Source organism: Triticum dicoccoides, chromosome 7A, assembly GCF_002162155.2.
Source record: "Triticum dicoccoides isolate Atlit2015 ecotype Zavitan chromosome 7A, WEW_v2.0, whole genome shotgun sequence".
In the NCBI taxonomy this organism is placed as follows: Eukaryota; Viridiplantae; Streptophyta; class Magnoliopsida; order Poales; family Poaceae; genus Triticum; species Triticum dicoccoides.
The window spans coordinates 202,311,416-202,323,238 of NC_041392.1; the positions used below are offsets into that span (position 1 = coordinate 202,311,416).

The following is an 11,823-nucleotide window of genomic DNA, read 5'->3' on the forward strand; positions in this document are numbered from 1 at the left end:
TCCTTTGCACGGGGATTGAAGCATGAGCGCCGTGAGAAGGAGAAGAACGAGTGCAAGAAGCGTGATCAAGAGAGGGCACGTAAAGAGAAGGAGGCTCATCAAGAAGAGAGGGCAAGAAAACTTGCAAGGGCTCGCGATGCACGAAAGGAGGACGAGGCACGTGACAAGAAGGGAAAGTGGCCCCGTACTACTTAGTAGACAAATGGAAAGGCACCGGCGTCGATGATGGAATATCGAGACTTTGTTTAATGTATGAACTTGTCATTCGAGACCGTGTGTGGTCATGAACTACTTATGTCATTTGAGACATTATGTGTGAACTTGTTATTCGAGACCTATTTAAAATTTATGCAAACTATGCTTTGTTCATATTTTTGTTTGATTTTCAATGTTTAAAAGTGTGTGGCTCCATATCCAGAGAGCATTTTGCCTATCCAGAGAGCCAGACGCCAGGAACTCTGGCGTCTGGCTCCATATCCAGACCAGACAAGACCAGACGCCAAGGTCCCTGGTGTCTGGCTCGTTTTGGTCACGCAGGAGACCAGACAGCTGCCTGATCATCCAGAAAGCCAGATGCCAAGGACCAGACGCCAAGGTTCCTGGCGTCTGGGTCCATATCCAGACCAGACGCCAGGGTGCCTAGCATCTGGCTCGTTTTGGTTGCGCAGGAGACCAGACACCTGTCTGATCATCCAGAAAGCCAGACGCCAGGAACCCTGGCGTCTGGGTCCATATCCAGACTAGATGCCAAGGTCCCTGGCGTCTGGCTCGTTTTGGTCGCGCAGGAGACCAGACACTTGTCTGATCTGTCTGATGCCCGATCCAGAGAGCCAGACGCCGGGCACCCTGGCGTCTGGGTCCATATCCAGACCAGACGCCAAGGTCCCTGGCGTCTGGCTCATTTTGGTCACGCAGGAGACCAGACACTTGTCTGATCTATCTGATGCCCGATTCAGAGAGCCAGACGCCAAGCACCCTGGCGTCTGGGTCTCCAGACCCAGACGCCAAACTCCCTGGCGTATGGCTCCCTATCCAGAGAGCAAGTGCGAGTGGATAAGATTCTTTGGGCCCACCTCTAGACCTCTCATCCATTCATCTCCACCTCTACCCCTCTCATTCCTTTCATCTCCACTCACTTTCACCTCTAGCCTTCTCATCCACTCACTGTCATCCAGTACCCTAACCCCCCCTCAAATCTCTCACGAATCGGTCCGGTTTTACCGTTGGATCTTTAGTATTTCGAAACTAGAAGGTAAATCAACTCCACCCCCATCTTTTGGTTGGTTTAATGCACCATAGTTTTGTGTAAACCCTAGTTTGTTTTCCTCGTGGTTTAATGTATCATAGGTTAGATACTAAGAGATTTGTGTGTTGTAGATGGCTAAGGGTACTCAGTGGGTGCTTAGCCCTGTTGTTCATGTCCTAGGCTTGTCTCCATGTGTTGTGCAAGTTAGTGAAGTGTACCTCACTTTCGATTGGTTGAAGACTAAATTCATGTTGAAGCAAGGGTTGAAGGATGAGGATTTTGTGTACTATGTCAGCAGGAAGCAGTCAGATGGCCCCGACGAAAGAAAATTGGTTGACATAATTGATGATGACAAGATTCAAGAAATGCTGCAAGAATGGGGATGGAAAAGGGTTGTTGACTTGCATTGCTACAAGAAACCGAGTTATATGTGATGTTCATGTCGTTTCAATTATCGTGGACCATCGTGGTTATGAACTACTTATGTCATTCGAGACTTTATATGTGATGAACTTCTCATTCGAGACTATTTGTGTAATTTGAGATTATGTGATAACTATGTTTGTCATTTGCTATTATGTGAACACTAATGTTTGTCATTTGCTATTATGTGATACTATAGGTCTTTGATAGAATAAAATATCTATGTGAACACTAATGATTGTCATTCGATACAACAGGTGTTTGATAGAAAAAACTACTACACCAGAGCCAGACGCCATGGACCCTCGCGTCTGGCTGCCCTGTTTCTGTTGTCCCATGCCTCTGCTTCCAGTCGACCACCAGACGCCAGGGACCTTGGCGTCTGGTCCCCTGACTACAAACCAGACGCCAGGGATCGTGGCGTCTGGTCCCCTGACTTCATACCAGACGCCAGGGACCCTAGCGTCTGGGACCCTGTACATTATTTTGTACTTATTTCACACAAGAAGATAGCACATATATAATAATATGACAGGTTCATAAAACACATAAGATAGCACATTTTACAGAACTTTCACCACGACAAATTCTTGCATACAAACGACAACAAGTTCATAGATTTTTCATCACGACAAATTCATGCATACATAAGACACCAAGTGCATACATAAGACACCAAATTCAAGACAACCTTAAAAGTTTTTACCACAACACCAAGTTCATGCATACAAACACCACCTAGTTCATACACTTCCAAACAATAAGCTCACTTCCTCCTTCCTCTCTTCACGAGTGCTGCAAGTGTAGGCTCCTCTTCTTCGCTAGCCTCCTCCTCCTCTTCGTTGTATGCCTCCTCCTCCGCCTCAATGTTGGCCTTATATCTTTGCATTCCTGTTGGGATAAGCTGATGAGGATACTCCGGACTATGGAATTGTGTGTTCCATGTCTTCTTTCTACCTTTCTTGCCTGGTGTCTTAGCTATGGCTTTGCCTTTCCTAGAGCGGGCATTGCCTTGTGTTGGTTGTGTAACCTGTGATGGTTGTGGAGCATCAACATCATACTCATGATCCTCTTGATGTGTTGCATCATACTCATGCTCCTCATCTTGTGTTGGCTCCTCTTGATGCGATGGCTCCTCTTCATGGACCTCCTCCTCCATGTCCTCATCGTTCTGGATATAACGCCGTCTATTAGCTCTGGCGCGGGTACCAGGTGCATACACGTCACTGGACTGAGCACCATGGCAAGAAAGCATTGCTGCCATCTTATGAAACCGCTTCTTGAACTTCTGCAACAACACAAAATATGCTATGATATGAGATACAAATAAATAATCCGCGAAAAGAAACTTTTATAATATATTGGTCACACCTCCATCGTGCTTCTAAGAGTCCTCTCAGATAATACACCACCAGGTGGATGACTCAGTGCAACATTGACATCGTTGACACACAGAAGCAACGATCTGCCCTGCAATTCATGAACACACCAAACTTATGTATTTGAAAGAAGACAACATGATGCATGCAAGTTTGTTAGAATAGGTCAAACAGACTACCATTTCGTCATGCATCGGCGCATAGTCAACGTGAGCCCCTCTGGTGTCTCTCACAGTCGTGTTGAAGGTATGATAACCTTCTGCAGTCTCCGGGTCTTCAGACACCAACTCCGACCACTCCTCGTGAGTCCAACCAGGCTTTAGCTTTAACCGGTAATGATCCGCATACCACACTTGATACTTCTGATATGCTGACTGATTGTGAGGTCTATTCTCTGATTGCACTAACGTGTCTCTTTGATTCCAAATTTCTATCCACGCACGGTGTTTGTTTGCCCAATCCGATATATCCTGATTGTTCCTTCGATCGAACCTACAAATGATGCACGGGACAAAGCATTAGCAAACATAGACTTATTCAATGCTCTACTACATACTCAAGGCATGCTTGCTCACCGATGCAGAGATAGCATTTGCTTGTTGCTCTCCTCAATTAAAATACCTTGTCTTTTCCAAATTGTCTCGCCACACGGTCTACAAAGTGCCACTCGACTGCGAAGAAGCATATCATTGGGCACCTCGCCCGCCAAAGATGGCTATCACGCGTGCACATCTCATTAAGATCATAGTCATGATCTTCCATATAAGGCAACCAATGTACCTGCAAAACAAAGAGATACATTGTTAGATACAAGTTTCATTCTTGACTAAATTTGGTCTCATCGAACTTCTCTATACCTGCTTAGCAGTCAAGGTGTCCAGCTCGTTCATATAGCACTTGTATCGCACATGCGAGCTTCCTGTGTACACTGTCACTTGTTCCCAATAGTAAGCAAGCGTAGGGCGTCGATATGGATCATCATCATGCAGCCCGTCTGGATTACCCCGTGGGTTTGCCATGTTGGGGTCCTTGATATCGGGCCGTCCAACCGGGATCCGCTCCCACATCCACACGGATAGGCTCCAAACAAACCCAGACAATGAGGATGTATCTCCCTTCCTGCGACACGCCAAGTCAAGCTGCAATCAAACAAACATGTTAGATATGGAGGCGCATGACAAATGCAAGTTAAATGGTTGCAAATATCTCTTACCTGACGATACAAATATGCTAGTGCGGCCAAACCCCGGCTATACTGGGTATCCCAGTTATTGAGTAGCTCCAGGAACATCTAGAGGGCCGAGTTCCCGGTTGCATCTGAGAAGACTACCTTGGTTAGCACATACCAAAGATAGGCCCGCGTGTACTGCTGCACAACCACGTCATTAGCACCCTGAGGACACAGATTGGTGTTTCCTCTAACCACTTTTAGCCAAGAATGCCTCACTCTCGCGGTATCGGCCTTGCCTTCCTCAGGGGCGTCGGGCTGAACACCAATTAAAATGTCAGTCCGTTCTCGCCAATTAACGGCACTGACACGACCGGTAACAGCTTGTCCGTTGATAGGAAGGCCGCTTATCATAGCCATGTCCTCAAGGGTCATCGTCATCTCCCCAAATGGAAGGTGGAACGAGTGAGTCTCCAGCCTCCAACGATCCACAAGTGCGGTCAGCGCCGCGTGGTTCACCGGCGGAGCGCGTCGCTTAAACTGCAACACGAATGGGAGAAGACCCAATCTCCGAATATAAGGCTCGTACCGCGGGTCATAAGTAAAGTCATTAGCCGAATGTCCCCTCATGCGCATAGCAACTACAAGCTGCAAATAAAGTGATGTTTTAATCAATACAAGAACACAAATGAGAAACACCAAAAATTGATAAGTCTTGCTTCTTACATGTCCGTTCTCAATGACACGAGCATGATGCTCCTTATCCCACTCATCGATTAATCCGTCATACCAAGGTCCATCACCATCCGCCATCCTACAAAACAAATCACAAACACCTATGGATACATGAACAATATCAAACAATACAATTTTCTTCTCCAAGTTATACCATATGAACACACCATTCTTCTCAAACATAACCACATCATTTTTTTCCTTCTTCATATGCACACATAAGTCTTCTCAAACATACCAACATCATCTCAAGCAAATAAATTTGTCAAATAATATGGTGTCACATATGCAAATAAATAGCATCTAGAGTACCAAATTTCACCATGTGTTTTGCAAATAAAGTATGCCAACAATAGGATTATCTACACATAGAGACATCATATTTAAATTCAACTGTATTGTTATACCACATACACACATCATCTATCAAACCAAATTATCAAACAAGTCTATTTTACATACAAAAATCATGTATTCATCACCCCTCTTAGTTCAATTTTTTTTCCTATGGACAACATATGCACAAAACGGAATTGATTTTGCCTACATGTCCAACTACACATCATCTACTGCCTACCAAATCATCTATCAACTACAAACAATTTCCTAAAACAAAGAAACCATCTACTCATCTAACATCACCTAGTGTTGAATAATGCATCAAAAAGAAGAGGACTCAACCCAAATAAATCGGAGGGAATGGGGGAGAATACCTCAAGGATGCTTGGGGGCCTCAGATCCATAAATTTGGATGGAGGATGGAGTAGATCAAGGGAGGATTTGATGTGAGGGAGAAGAGGGGCGAAGGAGAGAAGCCCTCTGTTCGTCTGTTCGTGCGCCGCCAGGAGAGGAAAAGAGATGGGTGGTTGGGCTCGGCCCGCGGGGGTTATCCATTTACCAGGGCCAGACGCCAGGGTCCCTGGCGTCTGGCCCCTTTGCCACGTCAGCAGGTCAACGGGCAGCGGGCAGTGCGGGCCAGGGGCCAGACGCCAGGGGGGTCGCAACCCAGACGTCAGGGATGTTGGCGTCACCTAAAGAGGTCAAAATTGAATTTTTTTTAAACAAAGTCAAATAAGGATTTTGTTAGCCTTTTTGTCAGAACAGTAATTTTGCTCGCCGCGAGGCAGATCGGGCGGCGAGCGCCGGAGCGCGCGGGGCAGAGGCCCGCTTTTGTCCTCTTGCGTGGGGCCCGTCACGGGGAGGAGGAGGACGACGGCGTGCGCCCGCACATGGCCGGTTCTCGCACGTGCCGCTACAGATCTCTCTCGCCGCCCCAATCATGCGCGCGCGCCCGTGCCCGTCACGCCCTTGTCCCGCGGCCCCGACCCGCGGCGCTGCAGCCACGTCCGCGTCGCCCGTTTCATCCCGGCCGTTGCCGACGGGAACAGCGGACGGACGGGGACGGTGCTGGGGTGGTGACCTACGGCTACAGGGGCGCGCGCCGTCCTTCCTTCCGCTCCTCTGTGTCTGCACACCTTTGGCGCTTCCGCGAGAACTGTTGCCCGGTGGGTCGCGTGTCGGCCCGGCCCGGCTCGGCGGGGCTGGCTGGCTGGCTGGCATTCATTCACACGTCGGTCTCTACTGTACTGTACTCTGTACCGCAGGGGATGAGGATGTGGGTGGGGTGGGGACGGACGGACGCTGCCTGCCGCGCCCACGCTGCCCTCCATCGGCTTGGCTGACGACGGTGTGGCCTGGCCTTTGCTTGGATCGTGGGTTTGGTTTCTCCCAGATGTACGTACGGTGCGGTGGTCTCTTTTCGTGATGGGAAGAAATAGGGGATGCGAAAAGCAAGATGGGTTGAGGAAAAGCAGGCGATGGATCGTAAAAGGTCTTGCTCGCTAGATGGACTGTAAAGCACTGTGCACCAATTTGTTTGCTTCCACCGTGCAGTAATAACAAGTGCCTCTTTGGTCCCGAGAACTTAAAAAAACACATAACAACAAACCGTACTTCATGCATGTCAAAATCCAGTGTATGTTAGCTTTATAATTTTTGGCCAAGTATATATAGGAAAAATATATCAATGCTTACAACACCAACTATTATCACTGGTCTGCCATAAATATATTCTCATTTATGCCTGCATTATCTGCTAATCCAATTTGAGGCCCCGGTGCAAAAAGTAGAACGAGACCGTAAAACTGGAATAGCAGATACCACAAGCATATTTTCATTTTGTTATATAGCTTCAAAATGCATGTATTTCTTAATATGTTTAGCAACATAAATACTGATGCCAAGATAGTGGTAATATTCAAAGGCTCCTCATGTTATACTGAAAAACATCCTCTTCCTAGTATGTCTGAAATGAAACTTTCAATTTCATGTTCATGTTCATACTTAATCTTCTCCAAGGTGGAAAATCAAATCTTGATTAATAATCGAATCAATTCTCTCATATAACATTGAAGTTTACAACATATCATCCTAGCAAAAAGAAAGAGAACAATACAACCTAATCCACTAAGGCCACGATTCTTACGAAACAATATTAGGCCCATTACTCCATGAGCCCAATAACGCTTCACGCCTTTTTCCTCCCTTCTTTCTTCTGCACCCCGACCATCGGAGTTTCAAAGAAAGTCTCCATGCCGCTGCTACAAGTCTTTTCTTCAGTTCCACCAATGTATAAAGGGTGAATCGAAAAATCAAGGCATGGAGATTTCCCTACCGAGTCCTTCTCCTCCACTACAAGGGTAAGATTTGGGGGGCCTCTGCGGTCGCACAGCTCGCACACCCTTATTGATGGCCCCAATACCACATTTACCTTAGTTACATGCTACCAACAAAGTCTTGACACAACATATCTTAGGAGATGCATGCTACCAAACAAAAAATTAGTTTAGCATCTGTCAACACATACATGCTACAAAACAATTACAACTGTTATGAAAAGGTTATGCATCTGGGCTGCGGGCCGGAGTGGGCCTAGGTGGGGCGGGGCCCGCTACGGCGCCCACTTTGGAAGTGGCCTTGGTGGGTGGCCCGATGCGGCCCGAAGAGGGGCGCGAGAGGCCCAGCCCATCTTGCCCGCCCACTAGACCTGCGCTGGGATATAAATGGGTCGCGAAGGGCAGTCGGGAGCCCTGGTTAGGGTTTCCCGCAGCCATAAGAGAAGTGCGGCGCTGGGCTCACTTGGCTCGGCGCATCAAGCTAGCTCCTCCACTCTCTCCCCTTCTCAGATCCTTTGCGGAGGCAATGATGGGGGACCGGCGGGCGGAGAAGAGACCGATGGAGGCGGCGGATCTGGAGGCGGAGCGCAGGCGGGAGCGGGAGCTGCGCGAGAAGGCGAAGCGGGCGATGCGTGGCCGTGGAGACGACAGAGGCGAGAGGGAGTCGCGTGCGGCTCGGGAGGAGCGCGGCGGGCAGGTGGAGCCACATGGTCGGGAAGGGGATTGGGGTCCTCCTCCTCCATGGTGGATCCAGCAGCAGCAAGAAAAGAAGAAGAGGAAGAAGGCCGCGCAGCGGCGTCGGGAGCTGGAACACAAGGCGGTGGAGCACCCCTTCTGCGGTGGGGGGCATGGGGATCCCCTGTCCCAGCAGTAGCGGGCGACGGCCGAGCCGCGCGCAGGGGCGACGCTCCTCGCAGCGAAAGGAATGGCGGGGGAGCCCATTCCGGTGGAAGACGTGCCGGACGTGGAGTGCTTCAAGTGCGGCAGACTTGGGCACTTCCAATCCAAGTGCACTTTCAAACCCTTGTGTGTGCTGTGCAAGGAGGAGGGCCACGCTTCCGCTGATTGCCCGTCGCGTGGCAGGGCGGCCAAGCTGCAGATCATGGGGAGTGCAATTTCGGGAGAGGGATTCTTCTGTCTCGAATTTGCCGAAGATGCGGAGGAGAAGCGGCCGGTCGACCAGAAGGTGGCAAACGCGGTGATCCTCTCGGTGGATCCGGGCAAGCTCAACCTGCGGATTCTGAAGCAAAAGCTCAAGAACATCGTCACAAGTGATTGGGACTGGCAAGTTACGCAGGTGGGCGATGATGACTTCCTGGTGGTGTTTCCCTCAGCAGATCTCCTGCACATGGCCAAGTCAAGTGGAAAACTTTTCCTCCCTTCCCATGACATTACCGCAAGGGTGCGGGACAGACTCCATGAGGTGATCCAACCGATGACCATGCCGGAAGTGTGGATTAAACTCCACGGCATCCCCCAAAAACACCGCAGGGAGGAGAGGGTCAAGGAAGGCTTTAAGATGTTGGGGCGGCCATTTGTGGTGGATGAATTGTCTCTGATTCGGTTGGGGCCGGTGAGGATGAAACTGGCTTGTAAGGCACCAGAGAAGCTGAGCGGCATGGTGGAAGTGTGGTTTAACCCTGAAGAATATCAGATTAAGGTTGAGGTGGAGTGGCCGAACTAGCGTAGGGGCGTGGGTGGAGCGGGGTCTGGTGTTGGGGGATCCGGAGCGTCCCAACCACCCCCTCCGCCCAAGGCCAGTGATCCGGCCCCGGCGGCCCCTAGTGCTGCCAAAGGCAAGTCGGAGGCGGGGCAGAGTGTTGGGCAGTCGCGGCAGGACGTGGTGATGGGAGGGCAAGAAGAGGATCTAGAAGACAGCATGCAAGATACTTCCATTGACACAGAGACGTGGGACAAACTTGGCGCGATGGAAGGGTGGGCGATGGTGGCGGCGACCCAGGATACCGCTGTGAGTGGCCCGAACCTGGCGCATGATCTGGCAAGAGCCTTTGATGAGTATGGATCCAACTTGCCGCTACAGTTTCCGGCGCCTCGTCCCTCCCTGGCGTTAGCGTCCGGGGCTGATGCTGGTGCGGGGCTGGTGAGGGGGGAGGACCTCATCCCCTCCTCTCCGGTGGCTGTGCAGGGTGGGGCTGCTGAGCTGACCAAGGATGGTGTCACCCCGGCCTCGGGCAAGCGGGGCTCAGGGGGAACGGGCAGGCCACCCAAGAAGACGGCGGGCAGGAAGCCGGGGCCCAAGACCGTGGCCCAGTCCACCCCAAGCGTGGCGGCTTCCCTGCGTGGCGAGCTGGAGACGGAGTTGGCGGCGGGGGATGTGGACTTCAAGGCCAAGCGCTCCAAGGCCACGCCGGTGGCGATGCGGGAGCCGGGTACCAGGGCGAAGGACAAGATGTGGGATCTCTCATCCATGGAGAGCGCGAAGCTGCATGCGGCAGACAAGAACTTGGACGTGTCAGGTAACCCCCTCCCATCTTTTAAAATACTCAGCGCATTCTCGGATGAGCATCTTGCTTCGATTTTACATGATAGTGGGGTTGAATTGGGGACTAGCCCTACTGCTATTATTCCGTTAGTGCACGCGCGCGAGGAGGCACAAGCTGCCTTGGCCGAGGCAGCGGCGCGGTGCCATGCCTCGGATGCACAGAACAACTGCCCAGGGGGTCAGTTGGCAGTGGTGGTGCCCGAAGGGGAGGCAGAGCCAAGGGAAGGTTCTGACATCCCCTCTTCCAGCCGTGCGCCGGCTAGGAAGAGAGTGCAAAAGGCGGTGAGCTCGCGAGGAGTTCGCCTTCGTAATCGGGTGCTGTAATGCGGTTTTTGTTTTGGAATATTCGGGGTTGTGGGCACGTAGGGCGTCGCACGCAGCTCAGGGAATACATGGCCAAGGAGCGCATTGACGTGGTTGCGTTACAGGAAACCATCAAGGCTGACTTTTCTTCCTGTGATTTACTTGCGATCGACCCGTTACAGCGATTTGATTAGCGTTGGGTTCCTGCTTCGGGCCATTTGGGTGGCCTTCTCATGGGTTGTAAAAGTGATGTATGTGATGTAATATTGTGGGAATTTGGTGTATTTTGCATTATGGCCACGATTAGGCACCGTGCTTCCAACCTGGTTTGGGTGGTTATTGGTGTATATGGGCCTGCGGATCATTCGAAGTCTGCAGGTTTTCTAGATGAGGTCTCGGCGATGGTGGGGGCCAAACGGGCAGCTAACCTCCCGGTCATTATGGGAGGGGATTTTAACTTGATCCGGTCGGGTTCGGACAAGAACAACGACATTGTCGACTGGGCTAGGGTGTCCCTTTTCAACAACGCAATTGCGGCAGCCTCGTTACGTGAGGCTGCCCGGATCGGGGCGAGATATACGTGGACCAACAAACAGCTCCGTCCGGTTAGGTCAGTTCTTGATCGTGTATTTTTTACCCCGGAGTGGGAAGCGCTTTTCCCGATGTGCTCGTTAGTGGCAGAGACTAGGATCGGATCTAACCACATCCCGCTGATCTTTTCCTCAGGGGAGGAGCGGATTCATCGTAGTAGTAGATTCTTTTTCGAAACAGCATGGTTTGAAGCAGAGGGCTTCGAGAGCATGGTGCGCGAGAGGTGGGATTCTATTGTGTCTCATATGGGCCCCAAAAGGGGCCCGACCGAGTTTTGGTCGATAGCCGCGGCTAGGCTTCGTGTGTTCCTCAGGGGCCGGGGAGCCAATTTTGGTAGCGAATCCAAAAAGGAACGCGCCAAGCTGATGGATCAAATCACGACGCTTGACGCGGAGGCGGACGTGCGATCCTTCTCTGAGTAGGAGCGGGCGCAGAGATACACGCTGGAAGACCAAGTGCTCTCCATCCTGAGAGCCGAAGAGGAGTATTGGCGCCGTAGGGGCGGCATCAAGTGGGTGAACAAAGGCGACGCAAATACAGGTTACTTTCATGCGTACGCCAACGGAATAAAGCGTAAATGTGCTATCCTTCGCCTTAATCATGGGGATAGGGTCTTGGTCACCTAGGCGGAGATCAGTAAGCACATTTATGACTTCTTCATAGGGCTGTTAGGGACGGCCGAGGAGAAGCGGCTCTGTCTTCGGGAGGATTTGTGGGAGCCTCCCGAGTAGGTCTCTCAGGAAGAAAATGTAGGACTAGTCCTGTCTTTTCTCCCGGAGGAGATTGACCGTGCGCTTGCC

The 11,823-nt window shown here is 50.9% G+C and overlaps 1 protein-coding gene and 1 long non-coding RNA gene across 2 annotated transcripts; both read right to left on the reverse strand.

Moving 5' to 3' along the window:
* Positions 1–2,402: 2,402 nt before the first annotated feature.
* Positions 2,403–3,134, reverse strand: LOC119328529. The gene is made up of 2 exons (XM_037601501.1): positions 3,041–3,134; positions 2,403–2,957 (listed from the first exon to the last, which is right to left on the reverse strand). The coding sequence occupies exons 1-2, from the start codon at positions 3,044–3,046 to the stop codon at positions 2,436–2,438; spliced, it is 528 nt and encodes a 175-aa protein (XP_037457398.1). The 5' UTR covers positions 3,047–3,134; the 3' UTR covers positions 2,403–2,435.
* Positions 3,135–3,234: 100 nt separating this feature from the next.
* LOC119327373 lies at positions 3,235–5,781 on the reverse strand. The gene is made up of 6 exons (XR_005158483.1): positions 5,665–5,781; positions 4,943–5,030; positions 4,262–4,864; positions 3,906–4,187; positions 3,624–3,828; positions 3,235–3,540 (listed from the first exon to the last, which is right to left on the reverse strand). It is a non-coding gene; the product is annotated as an uncharacterized LOC119327373 (long non-coding RNA).
* Between the last annotated feature and the right edge of the window lie 6,042 nt (positions 5,782–11,823).